The sequence below is a fragment of the Sardina pilchardus genome, chromosome 14, assembly GCF_963854185.1.
Source record: "Sardina pilchardus chromosome 14, fSarPil1.1, whole genome shotgun sequence".
NCBI lineage: Eukaryota > Metazoa > Chordata > Actinopteri > Clupeiformes > Clupeidae > Sardina > Sardina pilchardus.
This window is the reverse complement of record NC_085007.1, coordinates 28,734,046-28,754,003: the sequence shown is the minus strand read 5'-3', so window position 1 is coordinate 28,754,003 and position 19,958 is coordinate 28,734,046. Positions and strand designations below refer to the sequence as shown.

Here is a 19,958-nt window from a genome sequence, read left to right as displayed (position 1 = left end):
TTAATTTCACTGTTGGCTGCTTTAGCTTGAAACACTTGAATTGCCTTTGTGTAGAAAAAAAGTCAATTGTTTGCAGCACATGAAGGTCATCATTTTCTCAGACTTCTCCCTCATTATTTCTCCATCTCTGTCTCCACTAGACACTATTCCACTATTCACTAGACATCTCGATTTCAGGAGAAATGAGTGATGAGAGATAATTGCCATTAATGGCTCAGATAGACTGGTGTTTAGCTGGTAATGTAAGCTGATATGGTTTCATTGGTGTGTTGATGGTAAATTAAGTTTTAAAGTTCAACTCTCTTTGATATTGTCCATCTCTGTCTCCTTCTGCTTCTGTCCGGCTAGTATTATTGCTGTAAGAAGGAAGAATCGGAGTCGGAGGAGGAGGAGCCTGACTTCGCCGTGACGTCGCGCCTCCCGCCTGTCCACTCCAACCACAACCTGCTGGCGGCCTCCGCAGCCACGGCGACGACTGGCCACAGCATTGCCGTGGGCGGCGGGGGGGGCATCGCCACAGCCAACGGCCCCGTGGCCTTGTTCACGCCGCCCACCACGCGCAAGCTGACGCGCTCGCACACCTTCTGCCCGTCGTGCACCTCGCGCTACGAGCTGCCCTTCTACCTGCAGCCGCCGGCGCCGCCCGTCGTGGAGAGCCACCTGCGCAACGGCGGAGAGCGCCTCAGCTACCGCGCCGTGCATCAGCAGGACCTGCAGCTGCCCGTGGAGATGCCCGTGCCCAGGTACGCCCACGGCCACGCGCACCCGCACCACCAGCAGCAGGCCCTGCTCCACCCGCAGGCCCTCCACCTGCCGGCGCCTAGCAACAAGCTCAACCTGACGCGCTCCGTCACCATGCGCGAGATGTTCACGCGCAGCTGCAGCATCAGCACCGACGTCTAGCGTCGGGCCCGGACTCAGAACTGGAACTGAACCGGGATCAGGATGGGGAAGCGCCGCTGATTAAGTTACGCAAACCTGGACTGGATCAGGTGCTCCTTTGGCTCCGGCTGGGCAGCAGGAGTTCGGACTTACGTAGATATGCCGTTTTTTATTCCACAGAACTCTCGTCTACACGGAGATCAACCACGTTGTGTGATCCAGGCGTCTCTTTTCTCTTTGTCCTCTGCTGTTTGTGGATGTCAACATGAGGCCCCGGAGGTGCTGCTTGTCAGATTCTTCCAGGGCCTGGGGCTTCCGAGGGGCAAGGGGGGGTAACTGGGGAGGGGGGGGGGGGGGGGGGGGCTTTAGACATCCAGCAGTCTGGACAGAGGATGAGCTAGTCTGCTGCTTAAGCTGCTACATCTGAGTGTACAGGATGCAAACAGACCTTTTCTTGGGAGGTTTCTCCTCAACCGTCAAGCCTCTTCATAGGAACCTTGAAGCCTGCACACTGGAACGCCTGCTTCTACCCAAATCTCCACGCAGAAGTTTGGGAGACGTTTTTGGATTCGGATACTCTTGTAACAAAGACGAACTATGAACGATGTGAACTATTTTTTTGTCAAAGTTGGAACCAGCTCATTTTGTGTCATGGAAGAGAGGTGTGTGTTATGCTGGGTGTTTTTTTTTCTTCTGTTGAGCCTGTCTTCATACATTGGGGGCCTGGAAAGCACAGTGGCGGAACCCTGGTTGAATGGAATTATGGGATTGATTTGTGACCACACACAATTTTTTGTCCAGATCCTGAAGGAAAAAAGTGGCTTCTTTTGTAATATTCTTTTGGCTTCTGAGATGGGTGAAGGCAGAGTGTCTCACAGTTACAAACCAGACATTTATATACAGTAAACACTCTTTAGAGTTATGCCCTAGCTACCTGAAGCTCTTGGGTTCTTGCAATAATAACATAGGCAATGATTATACACAAGAAGACGATGTGTGATCAAAAGCATTTTTATATAGGATTCATGAATATTAATTTGTGGATAACTGTTGAGTGTTGCAGTTACTATTCGAGTTACTATATAAACCTTAAAAATAACCAGTTGATATATATTTCTCTCAGCTGTATTTTGTGTTGCTATGTTTTGTTTTCTACTGGTCCGCTTATATCATTTGCTCTGGAATTAAAACAATGATTCAAATCTCAGCTATTTTTCTCTGTTGCATAAATCAGCATCTTGGAAAAAAAAAAGAAACTGAAATAGTTTTCTTTGTGCGGCTTTTGAATTGTCCCTTCCTGCTCTCCGTCCGTTTCTCCTCCCAAGGCAAAAGGGATGACATTTATCTGAAGGGCTTGGAACACTGGTGTCTCTCTCTCTTCTCGGAACTTCTTTTCGATCGCCAGGAGGAGAATTGCGTCTCTCTTGGACTGAGTCGACGGAAGGTCAGCCGTCTCGCGATGCTTTTCGCCGCGCGTTCATTTACCCCTGGACCTGCGGACTTTTCTTTCCTCCTCGCCTGACGTCACCACCGTGCTGATGACGCTAGCGAGGGCACTGCGTCGCTGCTCTACCTGCCCTCCTCCACACGCTTTATTGCTCTGATTGATTTTGGTCCATTCCACCCTTCTTCCCTCCTGCACATGAGAAGATGGTGAGTTGGGGAGAGTGTCTGGCTCCTCCCGGATGATGATCACCTTATCTGCCCGGACATGCTCACCACCACAATCTTAACCCCCGAGCAATCCACACCTCAACCTCAGCAAAGCCCAGACACTCACACATGAGGATACAGAGAAACATACACACACACACACACACACACACACACACACACACACACACACACACACACACACATTCCGACACACACACACACACACACACACACACACACACACACACAAACAAACATTTTCTTTAAACAGGCATTTTTGACAACATGTTGAGTTTTGGGTTACGTGAAACGACTGTATGAAAAAAAGTATACAGTGACCATTGTTGTTCTTCTTATTATTGTTCTTATTATTGATATGGTTATCATTATTATTATTATTATTATTATTATGATTCTCTGTGCTCATCTGAACCTTTGCAGCATTGTTTTTATTTCAGTATGCAGTATGCGTTCTCTTCCTGTGTTCCTGTCATGAGGTGATGCAAGCCTTTTACTGTCATTGGTTTGAAGTGTACCAATAATGAACACGTTGTTGTTAATAAAAATTAAAAGGCTGAAAAATCCTCCAGTTGGGCTTTGCTTTGATTGCAACGGAACTGAGGAAGTGGCACTGATGAAGCGTTTGAAATCAGAAACCTTTAATCAATTCTGACGCACATCTCATTCACACTGTGCCCACTCCAAGAAAATACAAATGACCTTCACCATGTCAGTGTATTTTACATTTAGGCAATATCATTTATAATGTATGAAGTAATTTATACTACGATTCAGTTTAATTAAAAAAAAACTTGTCACAAGCATTATGCTCTGTGAAAATGTACCTTAATTAAACAATGAATAATTAAATGTTTTAATTCACACCAAAATCTTTGATCTGGGGCCTGCGAGGAGCCTTGCTAACACGGTTTAGACTGCCGCAGCTCTCGTCCTGTTCTGTGTTTGATGGCCAGGGGAGAGGAGCCTCGCCGAGCAAGAGGGATCGCTTGTCATCGGCAGAACGCCAGTAATCACATCTGACCCCCGCATGAACCCTGTGCAGCCGCGCCACAGCGAGACAGCGCCGGCGCTTATTGAGGCATCTTTCACCGCCCTCACACACACTCACACACACACACACACACACACATTCACACTCACTGCTTCAGGTAAGACATTACAGCCTCCCTGGGTACATTTTAACCCATCGCCCAGGTGAGTACTTTAAAAACATCTCTGTATCTCCAGTGTAGAATATTCAGTCACCATAAAAGAATCTGTTATTTTTTTGTCTTCCGCATGAACCACATTCAGGTGTGGGACTGAGAGCTGAAGTTACAGTGTCTCTGCCCAATTGAATGATATTAGACGAAAGTCTCGGGAGGAACACAAACAAATGTCTAGGATAAACAAACAAGTGTCTAGGATATAGCCTACAGGGCCACACATGTTTTCATTTCATCATGTTTTCATTGGCGTTTTAGTAGCTTGAGGCTAAAACATCCCCACAAGATCAAGCTGATTATTAGTCTCATCCCTATAGCATAAATATGTTGATCTTACAATACATATCTTCTTTATGTCACTCGTGGGGATGTGTATACTTCATAAATGAACACAAATGTGTTTGATTGCTGGTGAAGCAGCAGGGAGGGGATCAATCTATAATGTGGAGCGCATTACTGCAGTAGTATAGAATCCTGTCTTCTATCATTCTATAGGATGATGAGGTGGCGAGTGAAATGCATCCCTATGGAAATGAAATATCTGCAGTGCTTGCATGTGTGTCCACAGGTCTTTGTGTGAGTATATGTGTCTGTGTGTCTATGTGTGTGTGCATCATTATGTGTGTGTGTGTGTGTGTGTGTGTGTGTGTGTGTGTGTGTGTGTGTAAATTTGATGTCTTGAGCGCACAGTTTAAAAAAAATAGATTAAAAAAATGGGGAAATCTTTGCTAGTCGTGAATTATTCAAGGTTGTAATCGCTTCATGCGCATCCAGCTTAGCTAGCACAGCCTTTAAGGATAGATCGATGTTTTTTGGCATGCTTTGAATCATTCTTCTCCCAGGTGACCATTCCAATCTTACTGTCCATCTCTCTCTCTCTCTCTCTCTCTCTCCCTCTCTGTCTGTTTCTCACCATCTCTCTTTCCCTATCTTTCCTTCTTTATCTCTCTATCTGTTCATTCATGGAAGGCTATGTCTATCAAACTCTTTGTCTCTCTCCATCTCTTTCTTCCTCTCTCTATTTCTTTATCTCTTCTTCTCCTCCTGTCTCTCTCTCCATCTCTCCATTTCTCTCTCTCCATCTCCATCTCTCTCTGTGTGTGTCTGGAGTGTGTGAGTGAGGAGGTGAGAGGTGTCAGACAGTATGGTTTATGATGTTTGGCTGTAATGTCAGAGGAGTGCTGCTCAGACGCAACACTGAGGGCAGGACCGTCATGAATTATAAACGTGACAGAATGCAAACCTGCACACACACACACACACACCATTCCTCTCAGCTTCCTCCTCAACGTCTCCTCCGGGAAACGGTGACGCACAGGCATCTGAGGGGGCAGCCTGAAGTAGACATCCACGCAGAGAGGAGAAATCAGCTCGTGTCATTTTAGTCAAGACATCCACGCAGAGAGGAGAAATCAGCTCGTGTCATTTTAGACAACACATTTTCTTACGGGGGGAGAGAGCAACCTTAGCTTTGCCATTGGTAAAAACGTAATGATAGCTGGCTTTCAAATAAATTCTCTGCCGATGGTTTAGCATAAATAATTGCCATTCCTTTAAGTGGAGACGTATCAGGCCTATTTTCAACCTTAACAGGTGTTGAGAGGGACCCGACTGGTTTCACAGAATAGGAGTGTGTACAGGGTTCTTCAGCCATGTCTCCTATAGGATTCTGTTAAAAAAAGAGTTCTTGATCCTGCTGCCATACACATTTTCACTGGAAGATTGGAATGAAGGGGTTATAGGCGAAGGAAAACACATGCACACACACACACACACACACACACACACACACACACACACACGCACACACGCACACACACACACCTGCCCTGCATAATTACTGTTCTGAGAAGTATGGGGAGTCAGCCTACCATGGGGCCATTACCACATGTGTTACTGATCCCTAAAAGGAGAAGTCCGGAGCCTGTGTGAATTTTTCATCCTTTCCTCTCCTCTTTGTGTGTCGAGGTATAAATAACGCAGGGCTCAGGCGGGCCGGCAGAATGGTGGAAGGAGAGAGAGACTGAGGGAGGTAGGGAGGGGATTCTTTTTTTTTTTTTTTTTATCATTTCTGTCTCCTTTTTTTTGCCTTAGCCGAATCCTGTTTCCCTTTGATATTTGCCCAGTGAACCATCTCGCAGACAGTTCTTTCCACTCCTGTGCCCACGGAGAGGGCTCCAAGACGGCCACACACACACACACACACACACACACACACACGCACACACACACGCACACACACGCACACACTCGCGCGCACACACACACACACACACACACACACACACACACACGCAGCATACCATAATATCCCTGTGTGTCAGGGACTTTTTGTGTCTCTGAAGAGAGAGAAAGTGGAGTGGACCTTACTTTTCTTCAACTCAGCTTGGCCCAGTTGAGTAGTACAGCTCACCTGGTGGTCAGGTCAGCCCACCTGACAACTGATATCCATAGCAACCGATACCTTATAGTGACTGATACCTGATATTTGACGACTGACTCATAACAAGACTTGTTCAATTTTATTGGAACAGTAGGCTGTTCTGGTAACAAAACAACAGAGGGCTTTGCATAAATGCTTACAGAAACAGTGTATTAACATTCAGTGTCAGTTGACTGAGGAAACGAATGCAGCTGGAGTGAAAGAGGACAATGTCAATCAAGAAAATAGTGCATTTCTCAAAAGCCTTGAAACAAAATCAGCAAAGAAAAGTACATTTATTCCACCCTAATGGTCCAACGAAGTGATTATTTTACATTTCAAAGTGCTCTCTTTTTCTGTGGCAGTTGGTATTAAAGGTGCAGTCGGTGATTGTGCAAGATGTCACGTTGTTTATGTCTATGTTTTTGTTTTTGTTTCATCCAAAACAATGTACATTATATTAACCAAAGACCGAATGAAACAGTCATCAGTATTCCCAGAGAAACTCCACGCAGGTTTCAGTTTTGTTTGAGGGACAGGCTGCCCCCACTTTGTTTGTTTCCAGGTTTTGAAGCCTGGGCTGCCTACAGAGAATGTCTTTTTACACTGTAGGCTACTCACAGAATGGGCAGCTATTGGTCGCGATTAGATGACAAATGTGACAAAAAATTGGTATGAGCTTAAAGCCATGTACTGCGCCTTTAACTGTTGTTGTATCATCTCATTTGTCACTCAGTATCTTTTGTTCAATGGTCAGGATATGTGTAATCTCTTCAGTCAGGATATCCGTGATCGCATTTGTTATGTGTCTGCATATCCCTGGGTAAAACACGCTTCCACCACATGACGCAGAGCCCTGCCTCGTGCTCTGCGAATGGCAGAATGCACTTCTGTGCCCATATCCCACCCACCCCCACGCCCCCCCCCCCCCCCTCTGTGAGTGTGGCTAACGGGTCGTGAAGTTTCCTCGTCCCGACCTGAGTTCGCCTGTTGTCCTCAGTACACCTCTTTTATCTCCTGCTTGGGTGATTCATTCATCCCGCTGCTTCTTAACCCCCCCCCCCCACCACCCACCCAACCCCTCAGTCCCTCCGACCAAACCCGCCCCCCCCCCCCCATCCCGCCCGCCCTCTCCATCTCTGCGCAGGGCTATAATTCTTTCATTCAGCATGTGGCTCTGTCCTTATTGACTGACTGACTTAATGACTGACTGAGAAAGTGCTCGGCGTACAGCATCATTCTCAAATTGCCCCTGGCCAGTTATTCAGGAGATGTGCGGCAGGCAGTGGCGGGGCAGTAAGGATGAGCCCCAGGACTATGCAGACCAGTGCAATAAACAAGAAGAGAGGCTCATGGATGACACTGTTAGAGTCATATTACATTATGGGCATACAGCAACCTCATGCAAATATAATACTCCAAGGACATCTCATTCCCATATTCAATTTATATCGGCATACATGAAATGTGATCCAATAAGTATCGAAAGGTAGGCCTACAGAACAGTGCAGTTCATTGCAATAGTCATTATCAAGATTGGCAAGGCTTCGAACAAAATGTTTGGCTGTTTTGTCACGTTTTTGCCAAGCCATCTGAAGAACCTGAAAGACTAACTACATGGATATCAGATTGAGAGTTTCACGAGCACATTATCATGGTTATCATGCCTAAAAATAAGCAGAAAGCATCCTAAGTTGTAGGACAAGTTTACTGTTTTAGGAATGGTGTATGACAAGTAGAAAACATTATAAGAATGTTGAAGTCATTGATCACAAATAGTAGGCTATATCCTTGTTCAAAGTGTAAACAAAAGATTGTATCTCCATGTGTGCAACGGGCCATGGATGTGGCAGGCCTACAAGGCCATTATTCTGGCCAGTCTGGTGAGTCAAGTTAGGGTTTTGAAATAGCAGGTTTGTAGCGCCATCTGTTGGGTTAAAAAGGCAAAACCGTTCTGTAGGTATAAAAATTTGTATGCACCGGTGAAATTAGCGTCAGTCACTCAAAGGCTGTTAATCATGTCTTAATAACAACATAATTGTATGTCATTCTCGAGAAAGCTCCTCGAACACTAATCAAAGTTCATTGTAAGTCAGGGAGTTAATTTACTTAACTTCCGCTTTATCTTTCAGAATAAACCAATCCATGCCTACTTCCTATGTAAATGCACCAATTGAAATCTGAGCTTTCGGAATAGGCGGGAGTTTGCATGTGTGTGTACAACTCCGGTGCAACTGTATTTTCAAGCCTCTAACAGTACTGTAGACCAAGAAAATAGTTATACAATCAACGTAAATCCTCTGTTCTGTTACGATTCATTCTGTCATGTTCAATGGAGTCAGAGAGCCGACAAGAAGTGACAGCGAAATGTAATGTTACGCCAAGACGAGGGGGATTAACATCTCGAAACACTCTGGGAAGGTACCCTACGGCTAGTTAATTAACACGTTACCTTAGATCCGTCTGCTACCGTAATGAAAATGAAATATTTAGCCTCCTCAGTGAGGCATAGGCATAGGCATGAAGAAGATTCAGAGCCCTTGATGTCGTGTGAGGAGTCATCACACGACATCAAGGGCTCTGAATCTTCTGCATGCCTATGCCATAACCAAATTCTGCTGCTCTGTTGTCGAGTTTTAGTTCATCAACGTGACTTCTGTCATGTACTAGTCACAGTGATGTGATTTGTTACCATACGATTATTGTCAAGATGGAATTACACTTCAGTCATAAAACTGATACAATGTTGTCATTTCTGTAAGATGTTTTCGTTGTAGCGTTTCATTGTAACCTAAATCAGGTGAAAGAATGAATCATGAAGTTAGTCACATTTCTTTAAGCAGTCTAGCTTCTGGATGCCCTGACCTTTAGGCTACTGTTGATTTCCTAAAACAGGCTTATGACACAACCTTCATCAGATGATTACTGTCGGATAGGTCGGACTTGCAAAATCATCTTTAGCCTAGAGGAATAAGTGAAGAGGTTGAAATAGTCTGGTATTACGACATCTCCACCCGATGACTGAACTATAGTAAACCTGACCCTGAATTTGTGTGTTTCTTTCAGGACACCGTGTTCTGGAGGAAGAAGAGTCAATTCAAGTTTTAAATCTCCTGTAAGACGATCCATTTCCCCCTTCACTAAATCATCATAATGGCTACTTATGTTCACCCTCTCACAGAATCGCTGAAGTGTTTTGCGCCAGAATGTGACCATAATTCTGCAGTCAGTCAATACTGGGCCAGTCTGGAAAATCCACTTATTGTCTTTGTTTTGAATGTGTTGTAATCATTCCCAGACATCGAACCTACCCGTTTGTGTGTGTATTTATATTAGAATTTTAATATAAAACAAAAACATCCTTGTTTTACTTTGTACAGTGATCTCTGTGACACACACTCACACACACCCTGCTCAGGGATGTGTCACGATGGTGTCTTATCAGAGCCCTTGTGTTTGCCTCACCTGTGCCCAGGTGCAGAGTGTGTCCTCCTCCCAGGCCTTGCCAGAGAGAGAGGTGGAGGAGCTGAAGAAGAAGAGGGATGAGCTGGACTCCCAGATCACCCTCCTGCAGAATGAGTGAGGAACACTTAACAGATTGTGTGCGTGTGTGTGCGTGTGTGTGTGTGTGTGTGTTTGTGCGCGTGCAGGCTTCTGTAGGTTGCAATTTTATATATCATCAGATTTACTATGATGGAGGAAAAAAACATCTTTCTCTCCCACTGGCCCTCCTGGCTAATCACTATTTAGTGTTTGGCATCAAAAATCTCACTAAAATTATGGAATAGCATAAAATTACTTTTTGACCAGAGAACACATGCTTGCCTTGAACTGGTTTTTGTTTGGTCAAAATGCTTTGAGCAGTTCAAATGTTAGTTTGTGAGCGGGGATGGAACCGGTTCTCTGTCAGTGGAGAAAGGATACATGGGGTTCTGAAATGGAACTTGGGGTGCCTCTCATCATGCCTCCTCGATCCTCGATGCTCGATCCTCGAGGGGCGTTCCCACTGATCTATAACTAACACTGGATAGACTATCCCATTGTTTCCCCCCCATCATTCTTTATGTAGATCAGTGAGGATCGAGGCATCGAGGAGCGAGGGAGGACGTATAAACGCTGCATGAGACGCACCCTTGGTCTGGGTCGCGTTTCCCAAAACCATAGTTGCTAGCTAAGTTAACTAAGTTAGCAACTTTGTTGGTAGCAGTGCAATTTCCCATTGCCAACCAACTAAGTTGCTAACAGTTGCTAATTAAGTAAGTTGCTAGCAGGTTAGCTACAGTATGGTTTTGGGAAACACATCCCTGATCGACTGTCAGGTGGTGATGTTGATGCTGCTCCACCGCTCCACTGAAGCACTGAAGCAAGCTTTTACAGTGTCATTTTGCCAATTAGTATTATCACTAAAATGTATCAATTAAATCTATTTTACGATCCTCATCCAGACAAACATTCCCATGTGACCCCAGGTCATTTCTCTGGGCTCATTTTCTTCATAAGGACAGACCCACAATACCAGTAGATAAACACTCTTTTTGTTTTTGCCACAATATGCATATCTGTCCTTGACTTGATCATATACCGTCCGTACCACAATACTGTATATCAACCTGCTTATCAAAATTTATTTGCAGATAAATGTGTTGCCTTTGAATTAAGCAAATAAAACAGTCATGCTGTTGCTTTAAGATAGCTGCCAGTAATTCCTGACTGAGGTCATGAAAGTGATATGCTTTGAGAATTGTCCCCTGGGCTCTGCAATCAGGGACTAAAATTTCAACACCATCTGAAAGGCTTCTCTGCTTGCCAGCTATATTGCATGTACAGCGACCTTTGAAGGCAGACAGGGGGGTATTTGAAGTGTGATTTAGTGTCAAACAGGGTTAGTAAACTGAGAGTAAGTGGCAAACCTCCTTCAAGAAGAGTCAATGGCTTTTTTTTGTAAAATAAAGAAAATGCAGCAGTATGACTCTTCTATAAGAATGTTTATCATTTACTCTGAGTTGACTTACTCTGGATTGTCACTAAAACACTGTTCATACCAAAATGATAACTATAGAGATAACTGTAGTTATAACGAAATCAGATAATTAAAGTCTATCCTCATGTTGATGAATGTGATGTCTAAAAGTTAATGGATTCCGATTGGCTTTTTATCGTTCTCAAAATCACTCTGAAAGTTTATGTGTGGGCGGTCGTCATTCATATGAGTCAGAACTTTACACCAATACTTTTTTTTGCTGTTATCGTTATTGTTAACGTTCCTGGTGTGAACGACCCTTAACCCACATACTTGGAATGGCCTTCTTAGGACTCAGGCAAACATTAGCATGACGTTCGTCTGGCTTTAAGAGTAACGCTAGCAGAGGATGACTCATATAATGACTAACAAGAAGCTGTTCTTTGGTCACATACATTTTATACTCATTACAGAGTGGCTGTGCAGCTGTTGTAAATTACCTTTGGTTATTCCCAATGAAGGCGTTTTTGTGGGACGGAAATAGATTGAGCGAGCACTGCCTTTTCTGCACTGAGTGAGAGTTCAACATCATGTAATCTGTCCTTGGTCATCCTTGGGGAGTGAAATTATAGCTCAGGTGTGTGTGTGTGTGTGTGTGTGTGTGTGTGTGTGTGTGTGTGTGTGTGTGTGTGTGTGTGTGTATGTGTGTGTGTGTGTGTGTGTGTGTGTGTCACAGAGGGATGGACATTCAGGAGCTGGATCAGCATATTGACCTGCTGCACGAGTACAACGATATCAAAGACATTGGACAGACACTACTAGGACAACTGGGTAAGAAAACACAACAGATTCATTTGGTGTGTGTGTAGGTGTGTGTCTATCCATACATCACATTGTGTTTTCTGTGTTTAATTACAATGTATCTCTCAAAGAGAAAGGTTGTGCGTTGCTACCATGAACGTAGCACCTGCTGTTTTACACCTGTCCACCTGTGGTTTTACAATATGGAACTACTGAGTGCCTGAACAAGTTAAATAAACATTTGTGTTTTTAGACAGCTGAATGAATCCTTTCAGAGCTTCATTCGAGAGCTACATCTCAGCCTGTCTGGTTCCATCATGGTCCGCATACACAGAATTAGTAAACTGGATTAAAAGCAGTTTGATAAGCAGTTTGTTTTGTAGGGGAGTTGACTACTTTGGACGCCACCCTTACACCTCAGAGCAAGTTCTAGAAGACTTGACCAACAATGAGGAAAGATAAAGATTCTATGTCACGACTCACACAATGAAGTTGAGGCTGCAGATAAGATTTAAAAAAAAGTCTGCTTCCCCTTTTCGCACTGGACCTCCTATCAGGATATATTGTTCCAGATAATGTACAGCAGGCCTAACCCAGTACAAGGAATGTATTAGCACTCATGCTTAAATTTCAAATATGTTTGTAGGAGAGATGGTAAATTCCTAGTGCTATAGGCAGAGGATTTCACACAGTGGTCAATCAACAACCAAGCCTATTTACCGTCAAAAAGAAAATCATTAACAAATCAAGCTCCGTGACCAAAACACATCACCAACAGAGCAGCCGTCAAGAGCATTTCACTGGGGTTATCAAGCAGGCCCCTTCCTTCATTGGTATTTGATTTAGGCCCACGACACTTCCATAAGGCTCATTAGTGGTGTCTAACATCCACACTCAACACTCTCTGCCAACAAATACAATACTCCACTCCTCCCCTTTTACCCGAGGCACGTTCAAATTTACAAACGTAGGCAAACGTTTGCAAATGTTTTTTTGAATGTTCACCTCTGTTTAAGGAGTTTGAACGCACTTCAGCTATGCTGTGTTTAGCCGAGTCTATAACTCGGAAAGGTCGTGGAATTGTAAAATATAATTTTCTGAGCCTGGAGAAATCCCGGAATTCAATAGATTCATTGAAAGTGTTGGAAAAGTTATGACATTTCATTCTCATACCAGGGACAATTAGGTAGGAGACAGCGTATCATGTCAAACCAGAGTCGTTTCCTTCATAGATATAGAACAAAGAAGATGAAAACGTTTAACTTTTTTTTTAAATGTTTAGTTTTTTGTATCTAATCTAATAATCTTGTATCTAATAAGTCGTATTCCATTATTAGCTCCAATTTGTGGTGTAAAAGTAAACTTTGTATTTCTGGGCTGTGAAAAGTCATGGAAATTTCATTCAAGGTCATTGAAAAGCCATGGAAAGTTTTTTTACAAGTAACGCTGTGATAGTGATCCACTGGTAGCAGCACATACAAGAGACGCAAATCAAAGATTGCGACCCAAATCCCGCTTTCAGACAGCGAATCGGGTGGGAACCAGACCAACTCCAACCAGTTCTGTTGCACGAAGAGGATGGGTGATGTTGAGAGTACGATGATCATATCGCACCATCCTGCGCGTGTTTGTGTGTGTGTGTGTTTCCGTATCTGACATAAAGGGGTCCTTTCACAGGGCTGCTGTGGGTCTGTTTGACTGTGGGGCTGCGTGCATCGTGACTCCAGCTGGGGCTGTGTGTGTGTGTGTGTGTGGGCCGGGGGGTGGAGAGAGAGATATGGAGATGTGCTGGTAGGCAACTGGGGTGATATCTCAGACCACGTTATGCACACAAACACAGACACACACACACTCACATACACACGTTATTGGGCGAGGGGTGGGAGGGTCATGTCCCCCTCAAAGAGTATTTTGATTACAGCCTTGCCTTAGAGTGGATGCAACGCATATGTTCACACTGACACATTCCCTTGATAGTGTGAAGAACATGCATACACTCGCTCAAAATGTCCCTCAGTGGACAACACAAACACAACACACAGAGAAAATGTCTCAGAATTGTCAACACACACATACACACACACACACACACACAGACACACACATTCCTTCAAAGTGCAAAGACAACTGAGACTCTGTTGTTTGCTTGTGTGCAGCCACCCTGCGAGGAGTGACCACTCGGGACTTGTACAGCCTCTTCGACCTGGAGCTGGACGACTGAGAGGGGTGGTGGACACTCCGAGCGACTGCCCACTCCACTCCATTGCCCTCTCACCCAGGGGGCGGGGTGGCAGCGGGGCACCAGGGCACCAAATATGGCCAAATAATCCCAGAATTCCAGAGTGGGAATTGGGAATCCCTCCGCAGCAGGATAGGCTCTGCCCGGGTTGACGTGGCAACAGTCCAGTATTGTCACCCAAAGTTCCTGTCGGGCTCACATGTTCTGCATTAACAGGAGTGGAAGTCCGGTTTTGTTTGTTTGTTTGTTTGTTTGTTTTCAATGCATTTGGACGGTCAGTGAGAAAATTAGACCAGAGGGGACAGTGGACAGAGACTCACAGGACATTATTCAGTGTGAGATGAGTGAGGCGAGGGTGAAGCTTCTGGACATCCTCTTGTGATCAGTTTGAAATGGTAAACGTTCTTTGTCATGCTCCCATCCAGGCCTTCCTCACATTGTGCTGTAGTGGAGGGAGAGAGGAAGGAGTGTTGTTTTGCACTAGCGGATGTTTGAAGAGTGGCGCTGGGTTTTGGTGAGGGAGTGAGTGAGTGAGTGGGTTCACCCAGGACCACATGAGCACATATGGACTCCTAGTTGTGCTTGCCCCTCTCAGAATTACCTGAGGTTAGTGTTTAGTGTATAGTTTTATGTTCTATCAATAAAGAGATTGTTTTGTAGTTTCTCATTCTGTGTGTTTTGTGGATTGCAGAGATACCATTGTATTGATGGCTGTTTGACCAGTGAGATCATTGCATGTGTGTGTACGAGACTGCTCCAGCTCATAAATATACTGATATGTTCGTTACAGCCCTGCTGAAAAAAACAGCCTGACCAGCTTAAGGTGGTTTGCTGGTTGATCAGCTTGTTAACCAGCTTGTTTGACCAACCTATGATGATTGACCAGCTAGACCAGCAAAACTCTTGCGAAAACATACCTTTAGCTGGTTTAACCATCTTACGATGTAATAATAAGCTGGTTTTGATTGCCGTACCATCTCAAGCTGGTCATTAGCGGAGATCTTAAGTTTTATTAGCAACTTATTCCTGTTCACCCACTTTTTGAGAACGCATCTTCTCCTAGACCGTTTGAGCTATCGACGCGGTTCCAACCAGAGAAGTTTACTTTTTTAGAAATGACAACTACCTGAATACCACTAGTGACATTAGTTAAAGAGGATAGTTTAAATTACAGAAAAGTTGTAGGCTAATACATTTATTTTTAAGTAATCAACTACCAATCATTCCACCAACATGGAACTACTGATGAGAAAAATCCTGAATTTGCCCCAGTGGGTATATAGCTGGTCGACACAACAGGGAGGTGCATCAGCTATGCTTGTTGAACCCTGTAAGACACTGGACACTGTATGTTTGACTGAATATGGGTATATACAATCAAAGATACATATTTAAAAGAGCATTAAGATTACTACTAGGGGTATCAAAAAAGTACCAATAATATTCATCTCAATTAGATGTCAAGAGACCTTGTCTACCTGCTTGCTTTACAAACTATTTTGTATCACTGACACAGCACTACATTAAATTACTATGTCAATATTAAGATGGTTTGTTTTATTATATTTGCATCCTGAAGTAGGACACATTACACTTCACATTCACATTACACTTCAAATTATATTCATACATTGAAGTTGGATTCTTAGCTCAATAGATAAACATTAAAAGAGCATGTCTCTTGCTGAGAGGAAGCCCCGTTGAGTACTGTGAAGACTGTGCGCAGCGTTGGCTCAGCACAGCTATAACGCAGCCAAGACGCTTCGTAACAGGCCCTCGGGTGCCGATGGCATGACTGCGTGCAGCTTCCCCACCCTACGATTTCTTACGGTTTTTCTTTTTTCCCCCTCTCTCCCTCTGAACGCGCCCCATAGTCCTGCAGCGCAGCCTTGTCACTACCGGGTGGAAACTGCCTCATACACAACGGCTGATTCGTCGACCGGACCGCATTTTCTTGACAGTACAATCTCTCTCTCAAGCAGGCTCCACCTTCCCGGGGTGAAACGACTGGCCACGAACGACGGGATTGGTCGAGAGCGCGTCAATCAATACTAACACATAGAGCCGGTGTACACGGCTGGGCGGGCTCACCTAAGAAAATTATAAGGTCATTTGAATTACCGTAGCCATAGAGCACTCTGTAACAATGAGGCGAGTAAAATGTTTACCGTGGTAACAATGGACAGATGAAATAACGGGGGCAAAGTCGACCGTGTGCGCCACGCGTATTCGGTACTATCAGCCAGGAAGAAGGGAACGTAGCTTTCATTGAAGACCGGTGTGTGTATCAACGCAAGAAGACGCCTGAGCAGGGAAGCGGTCGCTAAGCCGATCAAGGTGGAATTCTACGGAACGGGTTCCACTTCAGGCATATAATTCTCACATTAGCGTAATTGTGGGGACAGAAGAGCAGGTATGGCACAGCTTAAGGCTGGCAGATATTTTTTTTGTGTGTGTGTCTCTTGGAGCGGTCCGTTTCCGGCCTCTTGCCTGTTATTTTAGACAAGCGATAGCGTGAGCAGGCTCAGGGCTTTTCAAGCTGTCCTTTAACAACCTTGCTAGCTCTTGGTGCATTTTACGGGGTTTGGATGGCACCCGCTCCGGTAGCATCTGACAGACCCTGTGGTGCCCTTAACGACCGGGCCCGTAATGACAGCGTAACTGACGCGCATTCAGACAATAAGGAGGGGTTGCTGGCTATCTACCACACCAGCATCGAGATAGCCGGAGCAGTTGCGCACTGTCATATACTGTATCTACAGGCTCACTTTCTCATACTATAGCCTATTTAATCTATAAAATGGGAATCAGGTGGACGATTGATACAAGCGTAGGTTTGACCATGTAAACCGAACTCGATTGGCCTCTAGTAAGCGTCTCAGTCAGAGAAATGGCCCAGTCCCCCACATGGCATGTTCTGGTGGGTTGAGCTTACATATTTGCCAATCATTCCGCCGTTAGTCTACTGCAGTAGGGAAGCTGCTGCGGATGCGCGTGGTGAAATTTCCGGAACCGTTTACGCTGTAGTTGTGAATGACTTGGTCGCCGCTCAGATTCCGTTATGTGTCTGAAATTAAATAATTTCTGTGTCCACTTTGGGAAACGTGGCAAGAGTCATAATCAGGCAGATAAATGACTGGGGGATTGAAGTATGCTGTAGGAGAGGAGGTCGTCTGTGTACGGCAGGTGTGTTTGCTATCCCCTCCTTCACATCGTCCGTCATCAACCCAGGTTTCCTTGTCCTTACATTCGTTGTCCCAAGATCTGACCGATAAGCAGTAAGCCGTTCTGCTAAACTAAAATCGAAAGACAACCCATGCCAATAAAGGCTTGCAGTACGCAAAGGCTGCGTTTTTGTATTGTTTTTGTTTCTGTTTGTAAATATGAACTTGGTGTCAATACAAACAACCCCGTTTCCTTACCAAGGCCGTGGCGCGATGCTACTGCTCTTTAATTAGTAAATGCGTGTACTGTATTGGGTAGCACTGACTGGGACATCACGCTGAAATTCTATAGGACCGTGTTCATTGTCAGTATGTTTTCAGCCTTGAAACTGTTTAATGAGGATTTCACCTCGACTGAGTTGCTTTTTCCATTCTTAAATAGGCTACAGTGGTGCAGAAAGTAAATACACAGTTGTCATGATGGTATATGTGAAGCTGCAGCAGTTGGACCACTACCATACCTTTCATTAGTCTAATGAGGAAACGTGAAGGCAAATCTGAGACTGGCTTTGCAGGGTTGTGAGACAGCCACTGAAGTTAACAGTCCATTTCATTTGATGTCTCTTTGAAAACGGGATGTTTTATATCCTGACAATCCTGCCATACATAATTTAGCTTTTACCATTAGAGGGATGACAATGCACTCATCCTGTATGTTCTGAACAGGTTCTTATGTGTGTAGGGGTTCTGGACCATCAGCGGTTCCTATAAGGGCGAGGCGTAAAGCCTAATGCACCTGTCCCTTCATGCATGGGGTTGACTGTGAGTTTGTCTCTGTCTGGGTGATTGTGCAACTGTCAGTCCACCCTGTCTATTACACAGTGTGTGTGATCTCTCTGTGTCAAAGGTCCAATTTATTTATCTTTGCATGTCTGGGATGAGATCACGTCAAGAGTCCTGTGATTGTCGTTATCTACTATAGTTTTATTGGCCCAGTATTCGTAATCAGATTTGTGTATTGATAAAGATTTATATCACTGATATGTGTGTGTGTCTTATGTCTGTATCAGCAACTACCCTGTGGTGGCAAGGTTTCATGTCAGCCTCTTAACTCAAAAATGAGTCATGATGGCCTTAAAGACACTTTGCATTAAAAACAAAATTATGTATTTCTTTCCTTCTTTCTTTCTTTCTTTCCCTCCTTCTCTTTTTCAGGATGATGCGCCTGGCGTGTTGCACTGTTCTCCTCTTCCTCTTCCGGCTCATCCTGGGGTTGCCGTGGTACCAGGTGTTGCCTGCCATCGCCATCTTCTACCTGGGCTCCGGGGGGTACAAGTTCCTGCACATCGTCATAACAACGGTTGGGCGAGATCTCCAGTGAGTACAGCCGCCCAAGAAACACTCCTGTCTCTCTAAACAGGGGCTCAAAACCCCAGTACCGAGCCCTCCCGAGCAGGAAGACACCTGTTTATTCTTGCTACAAGTGCACCTGGTAAACACCAGAACCTCCACTAACCACTTGCAGGTGTGTACAGCTGACCGATAGTTCAGTCAGCTGTACGTGCAGAACATGGATGATATGGAAAACATGCAAAGCGCGCGCAGGGGGCAGCACTGGAATGAGATTGAGAATCACCAGTTAAAAAGTCAAAATGAATGCTACAGATGGAGTCTGCCATCAGGAGTGATTTTGTGCACTGTTGGTTTTGAAACCTGAGGTGCTTTCAAATGAACGTTCATGTGAATCGTTCATACATTTGTACGATTTTATGTAATCTCTGGTAACTCCCAACAGGTTTTGTGGAGAACTACCTCCTCAAACTGTTTGCGAGTGTTCGCAAATGTACGCCGAGATATCACGGCAAACAAGAAATCCGTTTGCAAACGTTCGCCTACGTTCCCGAATTCTAGAGATCTACTCATTAGTGTGTGTAGGAGGTTCTCCAAAATGTGCTTGTGGATATGCAGGTATGTGTCTGGAGTATTGTGAACATGTCACACCTGCTTATAAATTTGAGCCTAACAATAGGCCCTTTGTTGGAGGGTTTCTGTTTGTAAGCTTTCAAACTAGAAAATCAGCATTTTTTGCGCATCAAGACTAGTGTACGTACATAGCAGGAATTCCTCCTGTTCACGGTGGGATCAATAGAAACAGGTTGGACCTCGCTGTGCTGGTCCAGATTGGACTATGGAGTGATCCAGCACTGAGGCCACTATATTGTACTAATATTGACTCCCTATTTTCTGTTGAAAACGGTAGGGAGCATAATAATGCTAGTTTGTGTGCTAGTTAGTGTGTTGCATGAATATATAATTACAGGGATGCTACTCCAGGGGCGTAACTGAGGTGTTCTGTTCGCGTTGCGTCTGCAGCAACTATTCGTTTCCTCTATGATCAGTGGAACTGGCTGCACCAGATGTGGTGACGGCGCGAAAACGTTGGAAAAACAATAGACCAGCCCCCGGTGTAGTGTAGCTTCCCTGTTACCTTTGTGTAGTCCTCTGAAGTAGCCTATTTATGGACAACACATACAGTATCATTGACATGCAGTATCTTGATCTTTCAGTGTCATGCTGACCCACTGTGAAGCTGTGGTTTGTCTAAAAT

At 44.6% G+C, this 19,958-nt stretch overlaps 3 protein-coding genes across 3 annotated transcripts in view; all 3 read left to right on the top strand.

The window, feature by feature from the left end:
* The window catches only part of fam163ba (family with sequence similarity 163 member B, genome duplicate a), a 40,767-nt gene extending 39,864 nt beyond the window's left edge, over positions 1 to 903 (top strand). Inside the window, exon 3 of the mRNA XM_062553565.1 lies at positions 349 to 903. Coding sequence (XP_062409549.1) covers positions 349 to 903 — 555 coding nt within the window. The remainder of the gene's footprint in view (positions 1 to 348) is intronic.
* A 7,488-nt stretch (positions 904 to 8,391) lies between these two features.
* On the top strand, positions 8,392 to 14,845 carry swi5 (SWI5 homologous recombination repair protein). The gene is made up of 5 exons (XM_062554146.1): positions 8,392 to 8,607; positions 9,253 to 9,301; positions 9,662 to 9,765; positions 11,883 to 11,977; positions 14,104 to 14,845. The coding sequence occupies exons 1-5, from the start codon at positions 8,519 to 8,521 to the stop codon at positions 14,166 to 14,168; spliced, it is 402 nt and encodes a 133-aa protein (XP_062410130.1). The 5' UTR covers positions 8,392 to 8,518; the 3' UTR covers positions 14,169 to 14,845.
* Positions 14,846 to 16,271: 1,426 nt separating this feature from the next.
* The window catches only part of slc27a4 (solute carrier family 27 member 4), a 28,020-nt gene continuing 24,333 nt past the window's right edge, over positions 16,272 to 19,958 (top strand). The window contains exons 1-2 of the mRNA XM_062553863.1: positions 16,272 to 16,599; positions 18,566 to 18,727. Of these exons, the coding sequence (XP_062409847.1) occupies positions 18,567 to 18,727 (161 nt within the window). The 5' untranslated portion in view covers positions 16,272 to 16,599; position 18,566. The remainder of the gene's footprint in view (positions 16,600 to 18,565; positions 18,728 to 19,958) is intronic.

What these genes read in the sequence shown, in the direction of transcription:
- swi5 (XM_062554146.1), top strand. Translation starts at nt 8,519, where the DNA reads ATGGAGTCAGAGAGCCGACAAGAAGTGACAGCGAAATGTAATGTTACG. An exon ending in TCTCGAAACACTCTGGGAAG is followed by an intron (nt 8,608 to 9,252) that starts GTACCCTACGGC and finishes TGTTTCTTTCAG; the next exon opens with GACACCGTGTTCTGGAGGAA. An exon ending in ATTCAAGTTTTAAATCTCCT is followed by an intron (nt 9,302 to 9,661) that starts GTAAGACGATCC and finishes ACCTGTGCCCAG; the next exon opens with GTGCAGAGTGTGTCCTCCTC.